This window comes from Lithobates pipiens, unplaced genomic scaffold (assembly GCF_037356315.1).
Source record: "Lithobates pipiens isolate NorthernLeopardFrog02 unplaced genomic scaffold, aLitPip1_a1.2 Scaffold_18, whole genome shotgun sequence".
NCBI classification, from domain to species: Eukaryota; Metazoa; Chordata; class Amphibia; order Anura; family Ranidae; genus Lithobates; species Lithobates pipiens.
This window is the reverse complement of record NW_027507758.1, coordinates 112,226,536-112,251,227: the sequence shown is the minus strand read 5'-3', so window position 1 is coordinate 112,251,227 and position 24,692 is coordinate 112,226,536. Positions and strand designations below refer to the sequence as shown.

General features: G+C 41.7%; 1 protein-coding gene across 4 annotated transcripts in view; it reads left to right on the top strand.

Moving 5' to 3' along the window:
* Positions 1 to 24,692, top strand: part of RALGAPA2 (Ral GTPase activating protein catalytic subunit alpha 2) — a 529,040-nt gene that overhangs the window by 173,236 nt on the left and 331,112 nt on the right. For all 4 annotated transcript variants that reach the window (XM_077486017.1, XM_077486019.1, XM_077486020.1 and 1 more), the window contains 3 exons: positions 1,197 to 1,287; positions 1,943 to 2,119; positions 19,997 to 20,190. In XM_077486017.1, coding sequence (XP_077342143.1) covers positions 1,197 to 1,287; positions 1,943 to 2,119; positions 19,997 to 20,190 — 462 coding nt within the window. The remainder of the gene's footprint in view (positions 1 to 1,196; positions 1,288 to 1,942; positions 2,120 to 19,996; positions 20,191 to 24,692) is intronic.

The window sequence follows — 24,692 nt, the reverse complement described above, 5'->3', positions numbered from 1 at the left end:
GCAGGTATATTACAGCACCTGTGTCAGTGATGAAGAGTTGGAGAGAGTGGCTTCCATGCTGTGAGCAAGTGATGAGCTCTCTGTAATTATGATAACCCTGGTTGTTGAACCCCTGGGGCCTATCCAGGCCCATTAACAAGGAGAAACCCTAACGCCAGTGTGGGATCAGGAGGTTGGCGGTGAGCCTGCTCTATAACTTTATTATTTCATCTCACAATATTTGCAAATCACGTTTTTCTTTTCAGAAGAACTTGTAATGTGAAAATGCCTCCATATGTTAGATGTTGGTCTCACCATTTTTCTGAGGGGAGTAGGAAATAAAAACAAGAAAAAAACGACTACTTTGCAAGAAGACACTAATCTATGGTTGTGTGTGGGGTTGGGGGAAGAACCACATTACTAGTAATTATTATTTACACAAAAGTTTATGAAGATAAACTAATGTAGCTAAATGATTCAGTTTTCTGGATTCAGAAACAGATAAATATAAACGCTTACCTTTTTTAATTAAGCATATACTTTCAGGCCCTTGTTGTTGCTCTTTTCAATGCTTTTGAGGCCTAGTGAAGAGGACAGAGCAAACCAAACACACCCACTGCAAAAGAAAAACTAAAACCTTCTTCTTGTTTCTATAGCAGCACAGCGCCTCCTAAAGGAAGAAATGCATACTGTTCTTGCATTGGAGATTTCAGTTTGTTACCTAGGACTGGCTTGTCCTCACTTGTCCGCACAGAAATTAGAATAATCTGATATACGTTTTTTTTTTTTTTTTTTTTTAGCAATGATTTGGAAAGTATTTGAAAATATTGTATTCATCATGTTAATATTCCACAATTTTTTTTTTATTTTTTCAATTTTTCCAATTTTTGGGGAAAAAAAACAAAAAAGCCTTCAGGAAAAAAGGGAAAATATAAAGGTTTTTTTTTTTCCATTTTTTTTTCCATTTTTTTTTTTTCCGGGCCTTCACATCTCTAGTTCCGCTTTAATTTTGTATTCCGTTTGGCAGGTCCTTTCTCTGCTTAGCTGTTGGTAAACATAATAAGATTGTACAGCCTAAATGTAACCTATGTAACAGATTATAAAATAGTTCACTCTTGTTTTTGGTGACTGAATTGTGTTTCTCCACTGGAACAATATATTATAATGCAATGACCTTTTATAGTAATTTAGTCTCCATTTTACTTATATCTCTATAGATAATGATACGACGGAGCAGCAGCCCAGCAGAATTAGAGTGGCATGCAGATACCCAGCAGACTAACGAAAGAAGTGCTGATCATGAAAGAGGTAATAGAGTAAGCGCATCGCTGTGTAATTTTCTAAGTATTCTCAAATCCTGGCAAAATAGGTGTAGGTTAGGTGACTAGGTTGACCTTGTGTGTTGGTAGTATGAGTGGGATGACGCAGAGGTTGGAACAAAGGTTAAACTATGTTGACATTTTCTTTTCTAAATAACTACTGGAATTTTCTATCTTGCCAGTAGAGAATTGTATCTCTTCCCGCTCATAAAGCCATACCCTTGACAACTACAATTTGGTCTTTAAAGTGCATCTAAAGCCAATTTATTTTTATTTTATTTAATTTTGAAAAAAACGTTGAAGGGTTACTACCCCTGTCAGATATTTATTGCAGTCTGTGCTCCCGTTGGAGGAGATTCATCTTCAGTTTGTCTTGGTAACCATTGTCCTCAAGACCGAATATGAAAAAAAGTCCAAAATTTTGAATTGTCTCCAAGACAGGTAAAGGGAAAACTTCTAGAGCGGAAACTGGCTTTTGTTCTAAGTATCTAAGAGGGGATTGTCTTCACTGGGATTACCCTACATTTCCTTTTAATTGGGGAAACCACATGTGCTTGGTCTCTCATTTCCTGACCATTAATTCTTCTGAATCGCTTTATTAATTTAAGTCTCTTTTCTAACAAGCTGTTACTTTTTTTTTGCAGTTGATAGTGTCAGCAGTGATATGACAAATGGATACAGCCGTGATACCGAGATTTATCTGATGCCTTGGCAAAATTGTGACGAGGACCCTGAGATTGCTACACCTACAGACGTGGCAATTGATCAAGATGCAAGACAATGGCTGCAGCTCAGTCCTGCCGATGCTGCACCTCTTACAGGTATTTACTGGTTACATCTTAAATTTAATGTCAGACTTTAAAGCGGTATTAAACACAAAAACAACATTGTTATTTCAGCTTACTAATCATTAGATTTGGTGGCAGCATTTGTTTTCTTTTTTTAGGCTTTCCCCCCTCTATTTTCACCTGGTGATCTAGCCATTAACACACCTCCTGTATTAGAGTGCTCCCACTCTGCGTGAATGAGCACAGGATGCACCTTTGGACAGCAGCATTGTTAATTTGGGGGGAGATCAGACTGTGTATGCTTTTATCTTTCAATATTTTTATTCAAGTTTTCAACTTAGAAGTTACAATCTCAGTAATTGACATCATTAAGACACAGAGAAACAGAAGTCTAATAACAATATAACTCCAATTGCATAACAGTACCCATAAGATGACAAAAAAAAGCGAGTCGGTCCGCATATGCATGGCTTAAAAGATAGCCCAAAGAATAATTAAATCAACACATACCAACATCATGTATTTATCTTGCTCTATATGAGAGCGGCATGGCAAGTACTAGAGCCCCGCCCCCCAGCCCTCAATTCCCATTCCGGTACTCTAATCAGTATATTCTAATAACCGTACCGTACTCAATGGCACATATGCGGCCCAAAATAAAGAGCTCCCTCAGTAGAGAGGGAAAGATGAAATAAGATCGCTATCATAGACTGAGATAAGTGAAAAAGAGTAAAGAGAGGAAAGAGAAGAAGAAGGATAGAAGAGATAGAAGAGATAGAAGAGAGGATGCACCCCAGCTCCAGGAGGGCCCCCAACCCTAGCGGGCTAGGTAAACCCATTAGACTGTAACCAAATCCCTGATCCACGGACCCCACACTCTGTTGAACCAAGCCAGTCTATCAGTTAGTATTGCCGATAGGCGTTCATTCACCATAATCCAAGACAGTTTTGATTTGAGCAAATAAAAGGGTATTGCTGGTGACCTCCACGATTTAGCTATAGAAACCCTTGCCGCCACAAATATGAAAGCTATAAGCGTGCTCATTGGCCTCGATGCCCCTTCCACGGGGCGCCCCAGCAGCGCATGCAACGGTGACTTCCGAAGGTTCACTCGGGTCAAAGAATAAATAAAATTGTACGTGCGTATCCAGAACCTTCGCACCTTGGGGCATGACCACCATATGTGATACATGGTCCCCTCCGCAGTGCAACCTCTAAAGCACCGCGGGGACGCCCCCGGAGCAAAAGCAGCCACTCGAGCTGGAACCATATACCACCTCAATAACACCTTATAGTTTGCTTCAATCAAAGAAGTATTAATAAGAGCTCTAGATGCATTTTGTACTACCTTATTCCATTCCTCCATTCGCAAGGTGCACTGCATATCTCTTTCCCATCTCTCCATATAAGGCAACTTCTGAGAGGTCGGGAATAAGATATTATATATCATGGAAATATGACTCTTGTGGTTGTCGTACGTCCTGCAAACGGTTTCCATTGGGGTATATGTAGTGAGATCAGAAGTGCGACTTAATGTTGCCAAAAAGTGCGCTATCTGAGTAAAGCGAAAGAACTCCGACCTCGGGAGCTGATATCTATCCTGTAAGGATACTCGTGACAAGGCCCCTTTATGGTCGCATAGATCAGCTATACGCAGCAAACCTTTATTAGTCCACCATAAAAAATCTTGAGGCCGTAAACCCGGGGCGAACAGAGGATTATTAAGCAGAGGGGCTAACGGAGCATGCATAGATCTGAAGGCGTGGGTGGTCGACAATCTATCCCACAAATTTAGAGAGTAGGACAGGGTCGGACTCATCACCTAGGGTCTATCTTTTGCTTTCATCCAGATTAAATGACTAATCTCTCTTCTAGCGAATTGGGAGGATTCCAACATCATCCAGAGTGGTTTGTCATGGCGTGTATGGAACCGAATTAATTGTGATAACACTGCTGCCTGATGGTATTTAAACAGATCCGGCATGCCCAGGCCGCCCCTCGCTTTGGGTGTGTACATTGTTTGTCTGTTCACCCTAGGTCTACCATGTCCCCATACATAATCTAATAATTTAGCTTGAAACTTCTGGAGCTCCCGCCTATCAATAGAAATCGGGAGAGTCCTGAATAGGTAAAGCACCTTTGGAAGAACTGTCATCTTAACGGAGTACAACCTGCCAAACCATGACGGGGGGCTATTCGACCAACGTTTAAGATCTGCAGTTATTTTGTTGAACAGTGGAGGGAAATTATGTTTGTAGAGCGTGGTCAGAGATGGGGTCAGCACAATACCCAAATAGGGCAAGGACTTATCTTGCCATTGAAAGGGGAAGGAGCTCCGTACTGCTCGGGCTATATGGGGTTGTAAGGACACGTCAAGAGCTTGGGATTTAGAGTGATTCACCCGTAAACCTGTAAATGATGTGAACTGCTGTAATACCGCATGGAGATTGGGCAGGGAAGTAACTGGAGAGGAGAGGAGCAATAGTATATCATCCGCAAACATTGCGCATTTGTGTTCCCGACCCCCACTCGTGACTCCCAATATGTCCGGATGTTCACGGATCTTGATGGCCAGTGGCTCTAGGGCCAGGATAAATAAAAGGGGAGACAGAGGACACCCCTGGCGGGTCCCTCTGTGAATACAAATGTTTGGTGAGTGATGGCCTTTAATTACTAGTGATGCCGTGGGGCCTTCATAAATCATTTTAAGTGTCGTCAAGAAGCTGGGTCCAAAACTGTATTTGCTCAAAATAAAGAATAAGTAATCCCATGACAAAGAATCGAACGCCTTATGCAGGTCGAGGGAGACCAGTAATGCACCCCTCCGCCCCCCCCCCCCGTCCCATCCCGAGTTCAAAGCGGTGATAATATCAATGATACGTCTAGTCTGGTCTGGGGCCTGTCTAGTGGGGACAAACCCCGACTGGTCCGGATGAATGTACTCCGCCAAAAATCCATTCAGCCGTGTGGCCATTATCTTCGTCAGCAATTTGAGATCTACATTGATCAAAGATATGGGACGATAGTTCGCGCAGTCACCATGGTCTTTGTTCGGTTTCGGTATAACATGTATATAAGCCCGGTTCTCATGTGGAGGTAGAGGGGATCCCCTTCGCAGGTCATTGTAAAAAGAACAGAGATGTGGGGTCAGAATCTCTCTAAACTTGTGGTAATAGTGGCCCGAGAGGCCATCAGGGCCTGGAGATTTTGACGGGTTCATGGATTTGATGGCCGCCGCAATTTCTCCCTCAGTAAACTCTGCCTCCAACAGTTCTGCATGTTCTTTAGACAATGTGGGGAGTTGTAAATCCCGCAAGAATGTTCCCGCTTCCTGCGCCTCAAAGTCCTTGGGAGATTCGTACAGCTTAGAATAGAATGCATGAAATTCTTCCATTATAAGCTGCGGGTTTTGGGAAGTTTGGCCATTCCGCAATCTCAGTTTAGGAGGTGCTGGGTTAAAAGGTCTAGGATTAAGTTTCCTAGCTAGTAGAGTGTTAGGTTTATCCCCAAGGGAGTAAAACCGGTGCCTATTCCAGCGGACGTACTTTTCCGCTTTAGTCGTGAGGCTCATATTCAGAGCCAATCGTGCCGTGTCTATCTGTGTTCTAAGGTCGGTTTGTGGTTTTAGTTTTTGTGCCCGGGTCAAGTCTAGTAACTCCCTCTCCTGCTGCTGTATCACCTTATCCCGTTCCCTTTTGCTTCTAGCCGACAACTGTATCAAAGTCCCCCTAATCGTGGCCTTGTGGGCCGCCCACACCATGGATGGGGAGGTGTCCGAATAGGGATTGTCTTGAAAGTATTGACGCAATGTGTTTTCTATTTCAACGACAAGGAGTGGATCATTCAAAAGGGACTCATTTAATCTCCATGACGATGAACGTGGCTTGGCCCATAAACCTATAAAAGTTGCTTGAACCATAGAATGGTCAGACCATGCTACAGGGATAATTTTTGACCCCAATACCTGCGGTAATAGAGGGGACAGAGTAAACAAGTGGTTGATACGGGAGTAAGTTTTGTGCACCGAAGAATAAAAGGTATATTCCCTAATAGAGGGGTGGATGTTCCTCCATAGGTCAATAAGGTCGTAGCTATGCAATAAGCGTGCTAATTCGCAACTTTGTTTTGGGTCGTGTTTCAGGATGGGTTTCTCCAGATTAGATCTATCCAATATCCGATCTAGTGAGGTATTACTATCGCCCCCAAACACCACATGTCCCTCCACATGGGTCATTACCGTCCTCAACATTTCGCGAAAGAAGGGAAGTTGACCCACATTAGGGGCATAATAAGAGAGGAAGGTGACGGCTCTGTCATCAATCTTCCCAACCACCATGATGTATCTACCTTCCCTATCTTTCACAACATTAGTGGGGGTAAAAGGGACTCGTTTTGCAAAACATATGGCCACTCCCCTTTTCTTGTCAGGTCCACTAGATAGGTAAACTGTGGGGTATCTGGCATTCAGATACCTGGGGGCTGAGGTCCGTGAAAAGTGCGTCTCCTGCAACATTAAGATATCCACCCCCAATTTATGATATTGATGGAACGCCTTTGCTCTTTTAGTTGGGGAATTCAAGCCTTGTACATTATGTGTCCCCACCGAGTAGGTCAATTGGGTATCATTTGTCATGGTAATTTGGCAGGTTGTACTCACTGTGCATCAACTGAAAGAATTCATCTCGACCTCCGTCGAAAGTATTCATACATATTCCCAGCCGGAGCCGGAGCGCATCCAATGTAAGAGAAGTATGAAAGGAGAGAAAAAAAAAGTTAAAGGTATAACAACCAAAATAGAACTGCATATTCATTGTCACCTCTAGGACGACAAGGTATCAAAATGGTAACCTAAGATAACCCGTGCACTGCCGAGCAGTACACCGACTGGGGCGCTAAGTCCCCCTTGTTCGTTGTGAAGTTGTCTCCACCAACAGTGTAAAGACAAGTTCACCACAAGTGGCGTGCGCCCTCCTCCGGCCCTGTATCTACATTAACTATGGAAAGGGTCCAACCAGGACAACACCAGGGTCAAGGCATCTGAAAATAATAGTAGGCAGCAATTAAATGGCAAAACCTCTAAGAGGTATAAACTCAAACTAGCCCTTACGGGCAAGCCCTCCCCCCGGGCTCCAGTAGTAGGCTAATTAACCACAAAGAAAAAAAAAAAAGGGGGGGGGGGAGGGGGGAGGGGCCCGGACCTCCAAGGCCTCAAAGCAAACCAAGTTCTTTCTTGCAAAGAAATCCCTCTTGGGACTAAAGAAGAGTATGGGGTTTATCAAGTTCAGTCCAGTCAAGTAACCGATGGAGTCTTCCTAGCTCTGGATCTGCCCTGTTGGGACCACAAGGGGGATACCGGTCGACTCGCTTCCATGGAGGCGTTGGGAGCCACGGGCTCCAAAGGAAGCAGACCCAGATTCTGGAGTAACAGCTCACCAGAGTGGAAATCTGAGAAGAAGTGGGATTTGTTCTTGTAGGCAAATGTCAATCGGAATGGGAATGACCATCGATACTTTATACGGTGAGCAATCAGATGATTCAGAAGCGGTTTCAGCGATCTCCTCTTTTGGATTGTCGACTGGGCTAGGTCCGCAAAAATCTGGATCGGGTGCCCCGCTAGAGATATGTCACCCCTTTGTCTCGCCTCCATCATAATTTTCTCTTTAATCCGGTAATAGTGGGGTTTGACTATCACGTCTCGCGGAAGTCCATCTGGTCTGGGGGCCGTCAAGGCCCGGTGAACCCTATCCAATTCAAGTTGATGGGGGGAGATGTCTGGTAACAATTGTTTCATCAGAGCGTGTATAGAATCCTCCAAGTTCACCTCGGTTTCAGGGAGTCCGCGTACCCTAAAATTGTACCTGCGAGACCTATTCTCCAGGTCTTCTATCTTTGCGTTTGCCTGATCCAGCTGGTCCTGGAGAGATGTGATCATTCTAGAGTTTTGGTTCACTCTTTTCACAGTACCGTCCATTTTTGACTCAATGGTGTCCAACCTCTCTCCTATATTTTGAAAGTCGTTCCTCATTCCCGTGGTGATTATAGTACATGCTTTGGACAGTTCTTGTTGTAGTAGAGCAGAAAATCTAGCCAGGAGGACCGTGTCCCCTGAATAAGTAGCCGCTGGGATGGGGTTCTGGCCAGGTCCGCTGCTATTTTGACTCAACGCCACTTCAGCCAGCTCAGCCATCTGCCTATCTGTGGAGGAGGCTGGAGAGTCAGCAAACATAACACACTCAGGGGAGCCCGACCCAGGGGATAGTTGTCTTTGTGGAGAAAAGAGCTCATCTTGAGACTGGGATGAAAAGGGGTCTCTATACCTCAGCTTGGGTGACAATGCTAGAGTAAGATAATGATTTCTGCTGGTACAGTTCCCCTCTGCTTACCATGTCTCCCCTCTCCTTCCCCTGAACAACTTGTGGGGAATTGTACTCCTGCGAACGATCACCAGTCTCTGTATGCTGAGGTGGGGAGTGGGATCTCTGGGCAAGTAAACCGCCAAGGTCTGTGTCCTCTACCCCCTGTTGTCGCTCGTCTAGAGGGGCTGTGTGTAGCTGGATAGGTCCTGGGCTGCCACGCTGCGTGTCTCCCCTCCCGGGCGCCATCTTGGCTCGCTGTGAGGCCTGCATGGAGCGGGACTTACGGGACTGCTGGAGATGCTGCTTGTGGTTCGATCCGCGGCATCCTCCGCTCCCGGTACACTGCCTGCTGGTCAGGTGTCGCTCCGATCGGCTCCCTCTGCTTCTTCTAGCTTGTTTCTGGCCGGAGGCTAGCGGAGCCCGATCAGATCATGTCCGATCTCGGCGCCTCGCGCATGCGCACTCAGACTGTGTATGCTTTAAGTGAGATTTATTTACAGTGAAACATAACCCATCCAAACAGAGAATACAGCGAACATAAAGATCTAAGTTAATCACACCCCAATGATAAAAAAAAAATCTAACTAGCAACCTAACTAGCAACCTAACTAACAAACTGGCTATATGTACACACACACACATTATATATAGTTCAAAATAAACGGCACATAGTCTTGGGCAGCAGAACAAAACACTAGAGCGAGAAGCGCTAGTAGGGGAGATCTTAAATACCCCCCGAGCAGCCAGCATCAAGTGGAAACTGGTTACTGGGATCTACTGGCTTCTGGGAGACACCTGCTGGTCCACACTGGAACTACAACCTTCTGCTCTGGGAAGTACAATGCCACCAGCAAATGATTCAGGTCCTGAGAGTGAGATTGTTAACTTTAATGCCAGATTTAAATACACTAAAATCTTGAAGTCAAACTCCAGCTAACTTTTTATAGTTACAGCAACAGATTTTTTTTCCTCTTTGGGATAAAGGTTTTGCAAAACTAAAATTATAAATAATAAAAGCTATAGGCTTGTAAACTTTACCCTTGTCAGTGTTAAATGTTTTGTCCCATTCCTGTAACTGCTATAATCTGCAAAAGAGCTTGTTGTTTTGAAAAACTAGAAGAAAGAAAGCCAAAAAAATAAAACTGATGCAACCATCCCCTTTAAAGGGATTGTAAAGGTAAAACATCTGACAGTCCTGGCGCCCCCAGCCCCCCCGTTTTACTTACCTCACCCCTCGAAAGTCCCGCGCACGTCCCCCGACGTCCTTTCCACCGTTCAGCCTGGCCGCTGATTGGCTGGAGTGGATGGATGGAAAGCAGCGCAGCCATTGGCTCGCGCTGCTGTCAATCACATCCACTGACGCGGAGCGCCGGGAGGGCGGGGCCGTGTGATACAGCCGGCGGCTATAGCCGCTCGCTGTATCACGGGAGCGCCCCCACAGATGCTTCTCACCGTGCGAGGGAGCTCGCATGAACGTGAGAAGCACCTGCGGGAGGAAGCAGAGACAGCCGCCGAGGGACCCCAGAAGAGCAGGTTCGGGGCCACTCTGTGCAAAACAAGCTGCACAGTGGAGGTAAGTATAACATGTTTGTTATTTAAAAAAAAAAAATAATAATAATTCACTTTACAATCCATTTAAGTATTGGTAAACCACAATAGAGTAAATGTTTGCTTTTGGGTTTAATTACGCTTTAAGATTAAAGCTTAAAAGATTTTATGATTTGGTGTATATGTACACTACTGTGTAAAAGTTTTAGGCAGGTGTGAAAAATGCTGTAAATTAAGAATGCTTCAAAAATAGAAGTGTTAAGAGTTTATTTTTTATCAATTAACAAAATGGAAAGTAAATGAACACCCTTTGCCTTTAAAACGTAATCAATTCTTCTAGATACACTTGCACACAATTTTTGAAGGAAATCGTCAGGTAGGTTGTTCCAAACATCTTGGAGAACTATATTTGAAGTGGTTGCCCTGCTGCAGAATAAGTTTGGGGCCAATCGCACACCTCCATTATAGTATGGCATGATGAATAAGTATCTGTCTGTATTTCTCAGCATTGAGGACACCATTGATCCTGACCAAATTTCCAGCTCCATTTGCAGAAATGCAGCCCCAAACTTGCAAGGAACCTTACAAGTTTGAGTACAGCGTCGAACGACCGCACAATTGTCAGTTAAAGCGACGCAGTGCCAAATTGTAAAAAGTGCTCTGGTCAGGAAGGGGGTAAAATCTTCCGGGGCTGAAGTAGTTAAAGAGTAAATCCACTTTTGTTTTTGCGAATAAAACATTCCCCTCTAGGTGATCTCTGTACATTGCAGGGATTTTTGCAAACTTTGTTGCAGATTTTTATATTTTGTTATTTTGAAGAACGAGCTGTTTGCGTCCATGTGAAGAGTGAATCTGTATGGGAGGGGTTTTATAATTATCAATCAGCTGCTGCAGCTGCAGGCCTCTATTGAGGAAAATTGCAAGGTCTGCATCCCTTTAGCTGTGATTTCCCTTTGAAGAGTATCTTACCAAAAATGATATTTCTTTTGCAGGGGATGCCAAAAATCTGACTTGTATATTAGTGCAGACTTCTGGGAAAATTAGTAAGTCAATCAGTCAAGCAAGAATTTATATTTTCAGAGGGCACTCTGTACACCATCTGTGTACAGTTTGCCCCCAGGTAGCCATATTGCATTGCATTATACAGAAAATTACAAAGCTGCAGATTGAAAAATTATATACCTGACTCTAATCCTACAAAATTCCTGACTTTGTGCAAATGTACAAAGTGTGTAAGTGTAAGAATTTATCCTGGTTTGAAGCCAAAGGGTAGTCACACCAAATATTATATTTAGATTTTTCTTCTGTTCACTTTGCATTTTGTAAATTGATAAAAATAAACCATTTAACCACTTGCTTTACTGGGCACCTAAACCCCCCTCCTGCCCAGACCAATTTTCACTCTTGGAACGACAATTGCGTGGTCAACACTGCCCAAATTTAATTTTTATCAATTTTTTTCCCCACAAATATAGCTTTCTTTTGGTGGTATTTCTATTTTTTGTTTAAAAAAAATTTAAAAAGACCAACATTTTTTTTGTAACTTTTTTTTTAAAAGAACTAATTAAAAAAATAAATACAAAACTGTTTTATATTTTGTTAATACATTTTGCAAACAGGTAATTCTCCTTCATTGATGTATGTTGATGGGACAGCACTGATAGGCAGCACTGGTGGGCACTGATGAGGCGGCACTGGTGGGCACTAATAGGTTGCACTGATGGGCACTGATGGGTGGCAGTGATGTGTACTCATCGGCACTGGTAGGTGACACTGATAAGCAGCACTGCTAGGTGGCACTGATGAGGCACTGATTGGCACCACTGGTAGGCATTGATAGGTGGCACTCGTGGGTATTAATAGGTGCCACTGATTGCTTACATTGTTATGTACTGGTGGGCACTGGCAGGCGGTACTGGTGGGCACAGATGAGGCGGCTTTGCTTCTGCCTCTTCGGGACCGATGTCCCTTCAACAGAAGCCCGTGATCGGCTTTTTTTTCTCCTTGTGCTATCAGTGTGAGAAGGGCAAAAAAAAAGATTACCGATCTTCTGTTTGCATTACGTGGTCAGCTGTCATTGGCTGATGGCTGATCAGGTGGTCAGGGGCGGGAGCCAGGATCGACCCCTTACTCCGATCTGTGATCACCCGAGTCTCGTTGACCTGGAGGGGGTGCGCGGAGAGCGTACAACGGGCAGGACTTCTATTGACTGCCTCCCGGCAAAGTGGATCTGCCTCCTGGCAAAGTGTAGATGTCATTCGGCTATAGCGTATATCTGAAGGGGTTAAATATATATTTTTCAAAGAATTCTTATTTTACAGAATTTCTTCACACCTGCCTAAAACTTTTCCACAGTACTGTATCTCATTACCCTGGCTACTCCTACTTAATGCAACACGAAATGGAGTGTTATTTTCTTTGAGTTACTGCAGGTTATTATTCCTGTGTATTTACCCACCGGAGGGGAAGTTTTACCAGTGCAGACACAAGCACCAATAAAATAAGTGATGGAGGTTCCAATTTTTCCATACTGTATCCAAAACTTGGTAAAAACCTAATGTTGCAGGTGGAAAAATGTGTATTTATTGTTTTTTCTTAGGAACCTGTAGAACATTGCACCTGCGATCATGCAGATCATGGGTGCAATGTTGGGTGCCTGCAGACTCTTCAGCTGTCTGCCCTTACCTCCCATACACTGATGAGTAAGAATCGATGAACTAGGAGAGCAATCACCTGCAACCACCTGTGCCCCCACAGTTCATTGAGAACTACTAGCCGTCTGTCGCAGTGGCAGACAAGACTTTTGTAGTTTGTCCACAAAACTCTGTGAATGAATGACGTGGCTGTGAGGGCAGAGCCCAACACAGCTGTGTTTTTTTTTTAAATTGTGATCGAGGGGGGGGAAAGGGGGTACATGTTACACTCTGAATAAGGGTGTAACATGTTATTAAAGGTGAACTTAGCCTTTAACTTCCTGCCCTATGGACAAAACAGGAAGTAAGGCAATCTCTCCAAAATTATCCAAAAGCTCTCTTGTTGACAGAAACACTGTTCCATTTGGAGGAGTTTCCTTCTATTACTGTTGTGATGATAATTCAGAATTAAGAAATTTTGAAGAAATTAGATTATAAAGTCAACCACCTTGCGTATCCTGCCCACTGCAATAATCTATAAATAATGAAATGATCACATGGATATATACTATATATGTTATACATACCTGCGATTATGTATAACATCTAATATATGTCCATAGGACCATTTAGTTATCTATATACAGTATATTTGCAGTGGGTGGGATATGTATGGTGGCAGACTTTATATTCCAATTTCTTCATTAGGATTTGACGAACAGTTTGTCTTTTAGCATGATTTTAACATATAAAATATACTGTACGTATGTAAACATTGTAGTGCTGAGTCTTTCCTGAGGCTTTAAGCACCTTTTAAAAGTCCCACATTTTTTTGTGTATATTAATGCTCCTAGTGGCTCGTAGCATCGTGACTTGGAGATGAGCAGTACATGTTCACATGTCAGTCACATGACCTGCTATAGATAGAGTGCAAAAAAGAACGCTGAATAGAACAAAAGACTTTTTATGGCTGACTTGTTCACCAGTCATCGCTGTGCGCTTTTGTCCTGAGGTTTTTTGAAAGGTGTACAGTATAAAGCCTTTGTCCAAAGTCGTAACTTGTCTTCTGACAGAGACCTTCAGCTGCTGGCAGGTGTACACACACACATCCTATCCATAGTCAGTGGCTTAACCCATTCAATGGCATTGTTGATTCAGACACTGTTATCTCTCCTCGCTGTGCCCTTTGCCACCAGGCTTCTTGTATGCCCGTAACTCGGAAGATGAATGCTGGCTTTATTTATCAGCATTGTTGATATTTGCATGGTGTCTCGTGTGTGCGATAGATCAGAGTCGAGTCCTGTAGATACACTCCCCCATTCACCCCCACGCAGCTGCAGCTCATTAAAAGGAAAATGTAAGGTAGAGGGGACAGGTGCTAGGAGGCTGCAAGACATCGGCAGTCAGCCCGGATGGACCGGCATTTATTAGTCAATAGGAATCCCATTGTTGTGTTCTTGGCACTGCTGTATAGCATTTAAGATAGCACTTATCAAAGTGCATTCATTCTGACAGCGGCACAGGCAGAGCTGGAACTTGCTGCCACTTATAGGCGCATGTACACATTCAGTTGCTGGCTTTGTTTCTCTTCATTGTTGGAGAAGAAGACACCAAACTCCATTATAGCCTGAGAGTATTTGTTAGAATTCTCAGCTTCTGTAAACATGTTTCCAGAGAGACCTGGCTGTTAAACGCTCGACCGACAAATAAGCATAGGGTCCATTAAATACAGAATGCCTAACAATTACCTTGGGAGCAGCACTTCAGCATTTTTTGACACCATACACTGTGTGACTGATTATTTTAGTTTGGCTTATGCTAATAGGCTGTCTCTAAAAGCTTCAATACTTTTTTTTGTCATGAACTGTCTGCAAATGTGCGGGACCCCTTGTCAGCTGTAATTTGTCTTGGGGTCCGTTTTGTTAATTAAAATTGCAATGTCCTTGCTACTAAACAACAACTACAGTTTCTAATTGTAGAGCTCTAAATATAATCTATTTATAACAACTTTTTCTCAAGCTGGAAAGTGATAATTTGCTTATGAGCTTGCCTGCTGACCTAGATACCTAGAATTGTTTGTAAGTAATCACTCTGGTTTAAAATCATTGGGGAACAATAGTATTTTTGGGCTCATGCACACAGGTATACACTTTGCTGCATACAGTTGCGCAATTTAGACTGATCTGGACATAGCAGTATTGTATGCTATGGGCCTATGCACACTGCTACATTTTGGTATGCAGTGTTTACCTGCGTGAAGAAAAAACATAAAAATTTGCAGTTATGATCCTTTGGACCATATGTTATCCTGTGCACATGTAAACTTTGCACTAATGATTACTTGTGTACATGCTGTTCAGGGTCAAATAAAATATCAACAATTTCTATCCAGCTGTGCCACCACCACAGACATTACCAATTGAATTAGGTCATTCTGCGCATTCGCTGTTGCTTTACGAGTGACTGATTTAGGGGGAGATCTAAACCTTATTTACAGACATGTTTGATGTCTGTTTCAGCACTTGTGTTAAGGTAGCTACTCTGGAAGTGTTGGTTTGTGGATCAAAAGTCCAAAGAAGGCTCTTACTCAAATGCTGTTTGCGGGCAGTCATCCCTTTGGCAATTCTTTAAACAAAATTATTAAAAACCTTTTAGGTGGTAAGAGCACCTTTCTGCCCCAATCCAAGAATTGCAAGGAGTCTGGTTGTAAGGCTGGCTCTTCCTTCTCTGTGCATAAATACATTTTTCATGACCAGGGCGGCTCCAAGGAGAAATCCGCAAAGCCTGCCACGCATTGTCAGGATTTAGGCATCCCTGGCAACACAGTCCCAAGTAAATGCCACTTCTGCATGAATGTTTGCCCCCACCATAACGCCTATAATTTGCGAGACGGTGGCTGTATTTCTGCAAATTGATTTGGAGATTTGGTCAGGATCAATGGTGTCCTTATTGCTGACAAACACTGTTAGATCCTTATTCATCATGCCATTGCACCAGGGAGGCATGTAATTGGCCCCAAATTTATTTTGCAGCAGGACAATGACCCTAAACATGCATATGTCATTAAAAACAATCTTCAGCATAAAGAAAAACAAGTAGTCCTGGAAGTGATGGTCTGGCTCCCATAGATCCCTGACCTCAGCATCAAGTCTGTCTGGGATTACATGAAGAGACAGAAGGATTTGAGGCAGCCTACATCCACAGAAGATCTGTGGTTCGTTCTCCAAAATGTTTTCAACAACTTACCTGCCGAATTTCTTCAAAAACTGTGTGCAAGTGTGCCTAGAAGAATTGATGTTTTAAAGGCAAATGGGGCTCACACTAGATATTATTTTGATTTGAATTTCTCTTATGTATGTTTGTTTACTTTTTTTTTTTTTTTTTTACACGTTAAGGATAAAAATCTATTAACACTTCTATTTCTGAAAGCTTCCTTAATTTACAGCATTTCTTCACAACAAACTTTTGCACAGTACTGTAGTTGGAGACCAGGCTTTCCATCAATATTCTGTAATTCAGGATGATCTGATTCCTTATCACTGGGGCATGATGGACATGGATCTTCTTGTGTCCAGACGCAATTCGAATGTTCCCAAGTTCGTGGCTAGGGCAAGGGATTCCTGGGCTAGTACACCCTGATTTATGCCATTTCTGCTCCGAATCTTCTACTCCAGTTCTTGTGGGAGTGGAGTGTGAGGGCATTTCATACCTCTGCTGGCCCCAGATTGATTTGCGGACCTCATTCGGTTGTTTGCCAGCAAGTCATGGCTTCTTCTGTCTGGACCTTCTTTAACGAGATCTAATCTTCTACCCCGCTTTGCAGTTGCTGACTTTAAATGTGTAGCTGTTGAAAGCTATGTACTAAAAGACAAATGTCTTTTTCCCATTGTCATGTCCACAATGATGGATCAAGCTTCCGATTTGGCAGTACTCTTCTAGTGATCTTTGGCTTCAGTTTTCTTGGTTTGTACATTCATCCAGGGAGTTACATGGGTTGTTCCATCTACATGACCTCTGCTGATGCCATGAAATCTGAAATAAGTTCTGTCGGCCCTGCAAAAGCCTCCTTCTAAGAATATTCATGAAATTCCCCTACTGACTCTAGAAAAAGGTCAGCTTTCTTGTGGCCATTACTTCTGCACACAGGATATCCGAACTGTGCAGCTGTTTCTTGTAAGCAACCGTTTTTGGCACCAAATAGGGATAAGGTGGTACTTCTTCCTTCGTTGTCTTTCCTGACAAAGGTTGTGTCATAATTTTACTGAATGCGGACATTGTCTTGCCTTCTCTGGGTCCTAATTCCCTCCATACCAAGAAAGTGGCGCTTCATTTTTTGATTGTGGTTCAGGTCATTAAGGTTTACCTGAAATCTACTGCCTCTATTTGGAAAACCGATTCCTTCATAATCAGATAGTCACAGAAAGGGACAGCTGGCCTTGTCATTAACCATTTCCAGGTGGACTCATCAGACTGTAGTTCAGGCCTATGCCATCTCTGATCGGTAACCTCCATTGCCTTTTATTTATCAGGTTTGCAAGGCAGCTACCTGGTGGTCTGTTCACACTTTTACCAAGTTCTACAAAGTCAGCATTGCTTCTTCTGGGGATGCTAATTTTGACCTTAAGGTTTTGCAAGCAGATTTTTGAGTTCTGCTGAGGTGGGTTTTTTTAATACCTTTGGCTGATTAATTCTGAACACACCCTCTTTTCTTCTGGCACTGCTTTGCCTTGTCCCATTGGACACAATCTAAATATCCATCTGTGTCCTTTAATGAATGTAAGAGAAAATGCTATTTTTGTACACACCATAAAATTATTTTCTCTGCATTCGTTGAACACATTCCCTGTCCTCTTTGAGTAGTTTTCTTCTCAGTTGTGTCTTAGTTGTTCTTATTTTCTGCTGCCCACTAACTGAGCTGTGTATTGCAGATGGGGAGTTTGGTCACAAGCTGGAAGCACCCATAGGGTTTGTTCTTTTTTGTTGTACCTAATGCCCTACTTCTGAAGGTGGCGTAATAACCCATTGCTCACAATCTAAAGATCCAACCCTTTTTTATTTATTTTTTATTTACATTTTTTTATATAGTAAAGTCGATCAGAATATACAAGAAAGCATGTGAAATGGAGACTGGGGCTCTATTGGCTGTTTATGGAAATACCAAGTATTTATCTGTAATATTCATGATCAGGAGTGTTATGTACAGGAATAATCTCAGGCTTCTGGTGATCAATTTTTCTTGGAATTTAACATTGTGGTCAGACTCGTAACAGCATTTTATGGCAAAGCAGTGTTTTTGAAACACAACTTTGTCAGATGATCACCATCAACTAATGCTGACCATGTGCTGGGAGATGTTTATCCTGCAGCAGCTTCGCTGTGTCCATAGCTATTAACACTCAAAGTACAGCGAGTTCAAATCACACTCGAAGTAGCCAAATAGTGGTTTCCAATATTTTTATGGTCAGGATTGTAAAATTTTTAATATTGTTAAACTTTAGTCGGGTGCATATGAGAGTGCAATTTCATATATTCTTACACGTGAAGTATTACATTTTTGGTGATAGTGTCTCCTCACTGCCTGCCAAATGCTCTATAAAGAGTGATCTGAATGCAGATATGGAGAGAAGGGAAGGAGATGGGATGAGTTCATACACTGTACACTGCTCAACTTACTCACCCCAAGCCGGTGTTTGGTGGCTCAGGTAGAGGCATCAACTATGCAGCCATCATTTAGTTACCGGCTGTGGTGCTTCAAATTTCCTTCCACATATCCCGTTTTCAGGCATAGGACTGGGCGGAGTTTGGAGTGGGTTGGCGGACACTCTAATCCCTGCACAGGCCAGAGGAAACAGAGCAGAAAAATCTCCTCTGGATGGTAGGCTTTAGAATAGGTAAGTATAAGCATCTCTTCTTTCACAGGGTAGACAGAATTGTCCTATAGAATGGGGCTGGGAGTGGGTTTAGATTTAGTTAGATGTTCACTGAAATTCCACTTTAAGAACATCAGAGCTCAATCCAGCTGCTGTCTACGTTTCTGATATCTCACACTAAATCCAGCCTCAATTCAGGCTTTTTATGTTCTTTCATCTAAATTGTACTTCAGGCCCTTGTTCAAGCCTTAAGAAGTGGGGGTCCTTTTCCCCTGCAGCACGTTTGCTCGGCTGATGTTCTTAACAAATAAACATTTTAAATGAATTTCAAGCAAGATGGAAGCTTGTGCTCAGCACTCCTAGCTATATACCCAGAACTTTTATATCTAGAGAGCAGTTTGACTGCTATGACAAGAGAGGCAACAGTCTAGGCCCAAAACCCAGTACCTACCTTGATAAAAACTAAAGTGAGGAAAAAACTTCCCCGCCTTATTTATTTGAAATATATAAATATATAAATAATAATATATTATTATTTATTAAAAACAAAACAAACAAAAAAACCAGACACATATTATACTTTACCTACTCTGTGCAGTTGGATTTGCACATAGCAGCCCGGATCCTCCTCTTCTCGAGTGCCTCTTCTGTGCTCCTGGCCCCTCCCTCCTATCGAGTGCTCCCTCAGCCAGCAGCTATCTATGGGGGCACCCGAGCCGAGTCAGAGTTCTGTGAATCCATTCAGACACGGAGCCCCAATTGGCTGACTCATTTGGATTGACAGCCGCAGGAGACAATGGAGCCGCTGCTGTGTCACAGCCAATCAGCAGGAGTGTTTTGGACAGCTAAGACACCCGTGGACATCACGGGAGAGATGGGGCTCAGGTAAGTAATTAGGGGGTTGCTAGAGAATGCATTAAGATAAAAAACCTTCTGCCTTTACAACTCCTTTAATCTCTACTCGCATTGATTGAGCATTATCACACACCTATCAGACCTAACTGAGACACCATGGGACAAATACACTTTGCACTGGAAGTGCACTTGGAAGTACAGTCGCTCTGAATCTAAGGGGTAGATCTGAAATGAGGGGAAGCTCTGCTGATTTTATCATCTAACCATGTGCAAGCTAAAATGCTGTTTTTTTTATTTTCCTTGCATGTCCCTCTCGGATCTACAGCGACTTTACTTCCAAATGCACTTTCAGTGCAAAGTGGATTTTTCTTTAGTAAATAACCCCCTATGATTGCAGCAGTCATTTTGTTCTTTGCAGCATGTCATATTCTGCAATACGTCATGTACATTTTACAATCATACTGTAGAGCTTAGATTCCTGAGAACCGTACACTGCTGTTTGCACAGGTGTATCAGAAAACCTGCCTCCTTGTTTTGTATGAGTGTATATAAGTTTTATAGGGATTAACCAGACAAACTGAAAGGTTTACAGCATTCTTGATCTGGGAGTATTTTGTTTACTATCCACTTTTCTTATTTTGTTTGTAGACAGCATTGAGTGCCTTGCTGGGGACTGTAGCATCATAGCCGGTGGTAATCTGGCTGGCTGGCATGCGGACTCTGCTGCGGTACTGTGGAGGAGAATCTTGGGAATACTCGGAGACGTGAACAATATTCAGTCTGCCCAAATTCATGCAAAGGTGTTTGGCTACCTCTTTGAGCTGTGGTACAAGTTAGCAAAGGTACGGCTTATTTGCCTCTTTTACCCATGTGATATTAATCTGTATTTTCAATGAATATCTAAAAATAGTGAATGTTTTGCTCATAGCTACCGGTAGTGACTTTCACTTTTGAGCAAGCCATAGAAAAAAAGCAGTTTGATTGGATGGATCTGCTGGCAGCAATCCTCCTTCTTTCCTCCCTCAAAGTTTTGTGAACTAACCTTGTCTCATCATATATTTTGTCAATAACACTTATTACAATGCATAAATACAAAGATAACTGACAGCAACTGCTTAGGAAAAAACCCTTTTCTTTATTTATGGAAATTATGCTTTGTGATATAAAGTGTTTGTTACCTCAGTATTTCATATTACTGATTTGTGTCTGCTGTATCATGTACTTGTATGAGAAAGTCTCCTGTTCTCTTTGTATTGCTTCCTTTGTGTGAAATCCACAGTATTCCTGCCAGTCCCTCTGTTTTCCTCTTAAAAACTGACCACAGTAAATGGGAGACCACACCGTGGTCAGTAATATAGCAAAGCTGGGAACTCTGTGTACTCTCCTCCAATGATCAGACTTGTCCTGACACGTCCCCCCCTGCACAGCCATTCACTGGGAAGCTCAATGTACTTTTTCTTCTCCTCCCCCAGCTCTTATGCAGCTGAGAACAGAGATTATGTGATTACTTATAAAAAGGGAAAAATTATATATATATATATATATATATATATATATATATATATATATATATATATATATAAATAAATAAAAATTATATATATATATATATATATATATATATATTTAGAAAAATAAAAATAATATATATATACATATATATAATCTATACACAAATGTTTTGCATTTCATTTCAATTTTAAACTAAATGGGTTGTTTTACAAGGTGATCGTTTACATTTAACCTATTTAACCTTTAGTCATGTCTTGGATCATACTACAGCTATAATGTGAAAACGTTTATATTTTTAAAGGGCCTATCCACCCAAAATTTATATTTTAACTTTTGATTTTCTGGAGTTAAACCACCTGACATCTTCTTGTGTTTCTATTGTGTTCTCTGCACTTGAGTTCCTTTGTCAGCACACCTGCTGTGGCCTTTATAAGGGGTCCCACTCTCCTTGGGTTTTTAATGTATTTTATACTATGGAGAATGAAGCAGCAGGTGCTAGAACAGTTGGCCATAAACACCCAAATCTGCCAGGTGAACAGGAGCTCAGTCTGGAATGAAAGCCGTGTGAGCTTACTGTTGGAGTTTTTAAGACCTAAAAGAAGCTCGGGAGAGCCTTACTGGTTTTCAGTTACAGCTAAAATATCGCTTATGGGTAGACTGAAATCATTTTGTCATCTAGGTATTCATAAATGCTTTCATCTATGATGAAACAGGGTTCACTAAGAGATAAATACAGTATGATTTTATTTATTTTTTGGCTTAAAATAACCCATTTGGTATTTATCACAAAAGTAGTCAAGTTGCTAAAAAAAGAAAGCATTTTTTTTTAAATTTTGCTGTATTTACACTCCTTAGTTTAGCGCAGACAGGACCTCTGGCTGCAGCAAAAGAAGTTGTCAGTTCACTAAAAAACATGCATCAATTTTTCTTAATTTTGCTATATTTAACGTGTGTTTTACTCCTTAGTTTAGCGCAGGCAGGACCTCCAGCTGCAGCAGGAAGTAAACATTTAGCAATGTTATTACAACCACTGCTAAATATGACAGCTCCCTCTCAGGGCTGCTGGTTGACAGAAAGATGGCACCTGTAGACATCCTAACAAGGACTCAATGACTCAACCCCACTTGGTTCAGCTGGGTATTCCTGGCTGACAGGTGAGAGTTAAGAAAGGGACAAGGAGTTTAAAAAACAAAAAGAAAAAAAACAATATGGGGTTTCCCTTCAGGCCTAGTATCAACTTAAAAGCGTTGTTCCAGCCTGGGGGAACATTTTTCAGCAGCTACAAATACTATGTAAACGTATTTAAATGAAAAAATAGTGGGGCTAATGTCACAATATTACCGCGAAACAGCTACTAAAACAATTTAAGTGACACCATGTGATAGTGACGACAACAACATAAACTGAAAAATGATGAGTAATAAAAAAAAAAAAAAAAAAACAGAAAAAGTGAAAATAAATCCAATTAAAGTCCATAAAATTGACAATCTTCAAGTGATTTGCTTGGTGATGACTGCTCTATGATTTATACTCAAAATAAACTTCCTTCCACCACACCGTTTATGACAGTGATTCCGCTCCCTTAGGAAACTCACTCATCAAATTTAAATGCCTCGCACTCTCATGCTCGGCATCAACACTTTTAAACCCACCAGGGTTAACAGTACTTCCAAAATCCGACCGTGCACAACAGAAGAGGATTGCTCCACCTGGTATAGGTAACGGGTCCTCCGGTAGCAAGGCGCACCGTTATCTAGTCAGTCTCCTGTAGCAATCGAGACTGATCCCATGTGTCATGGACCGGTGTGACCAGAATTTTGTGGACTCAGCCTAGGCTGTCCCTATTGCTACAGGAGACAGATGAGACCGACCTCTGGGGAAGAAGCTAGATAACTGTGCCGCTTGCTACCGGAGGACCCATCACTTCTACCAGGTGGAGAAATCCTCTTCTGTTGTCGTCATCCTGTCAATCCTGTCTGAGATATCAGACGCTCCTTTGTACAATCAGCTGGTGGCAGCACTTCACAACCTTTGCCAGCTTGTAAGACACTTTTAAAGTTCCTTTTGGAGTAGCAGAAAGCCACATGTACCTTCTAATCTATTGTTTGGGTAGTGCTGAACAGTGCATGAGGGCTTGAGTCCTGATAGCTTTTCAAATACACATAGCACACCTTAAATTAACTGCATTATTTTTTGGAGGACTTTCCCTTACAGTGAGTGACTTGGAGCTTTGCCTGTAACCTGGAAAAGGCATTAATGTAGTGCAGAGAAAGTCTGGAGGCTAATGCTCTTTTATGGTATCTTTTCACATCTTTTTTTTTTTGTAGAAAATGTAAAAAAAAAGTTAATACATTTAGCTGTACACTGTATGTGTGTGTGTGTGTGTGTGTGTGTATATATATATATATATATATATATATATCATCGATTACATCTAAAGTATAGTAAAACTTTTGTTTGTTTGCTATATGGTACTGTACTTTGCACATTATAATTGCTCTGTGCATTGCTTTACTGACTATGACTATACATGGCAGTATACTAATGCAATTTCCTGCTGTCCTCCTTGGCTCCTTTGATTGGGAGCAACATTTTATATATTTTTCCTGTGTGTGTGGCAATTTGCACTAGCAACTGCTAAGTGGGTCATCTGGTGTTACCATAACTTTGGGATAATAATTGCAATGTTCCAAATGTAACCCCTTCATGCCTAAGCCTTTTTCACAAATCCCCAAACATTAATTATATATATATGTATATTATTATTATTATTATTATTATTATTATTTAGCAGAGACCCTAGAGAATAAAATGGTGATCATTGCAATATTTTATGCCACATTGTATTTTCGCAGTGATCTTTCAAATGCAATTTTTTGGGGAGAATTACACTTTCATGAATAAAAAAAAAAAAAATATGGTAAAGCTAGCCGATTTTTTTTTTTTTTTTTTTTTTTTTATAATCTGAAAGATGTTACACTGAGTAAATCGATACCCAACATGTCATGCTTTAAAATTTATTACACTCATGGAATGTGTGAAACTACGGTACTTAAAAATCTCCATGGAAGACGATTTAAAAATTTCTACAGGTTACCTGTTAAGAGTTAGAGGAGGTCTTGTGCTAGAATTATTGCTCTCATTCTGACGATTGCGGCGATACCTCACGTGTAGTTTAACCACTTAACCCCGGGAAGATTTTACTCAATGACCAGGCCATTTTTTAATGGTATGGCACTTTAACTGACAGTTGCGCGGTCGTGCGATGCTGTACCCAAACAAAATTGACATCTTTTTTTCCCACAAATAGAGCTTTCTTTTGGTGGTATTTTATTATTTTTTGCGCTATAAACAAAAAAAGTGTTAATTTTGAAAAAAAAACTATATTTTGTACTTTTTGCTGTAATAGCCCCATTTTTTTTTTTAAAAAAAGCACATTTTCCTCAGTTTAGGCCGATATGTATTCTTCTACATATTTTAGTAATAAAAATTGCAAAAAGCGTATATTGATTGGTTTGCACAAAAGTTATAGCGTCTACAAAATGGGGGATAGATTTATGACATTTTTATTATAATTTTTTTATTTTTTTTTACTAGTAATGGCAGCGATCTGTGCAGCGGGCGCGCGTGCCCCTGCTATCCCGCTTAAAGGGACCGACTTATAGCTACGACTGTTCGCGGGATCGTGCCGATCTGCCTCAGTACAATGACGGCGACTGGTCGGCAAGTGGTTAAACACGGTGTACATTTGTGGGCACAACTTATGTATACATTCGCTTCTGCGCACAAGCACAGAGGGATGGGGCGCTTTAAAAAAAAATGAATAATTTTT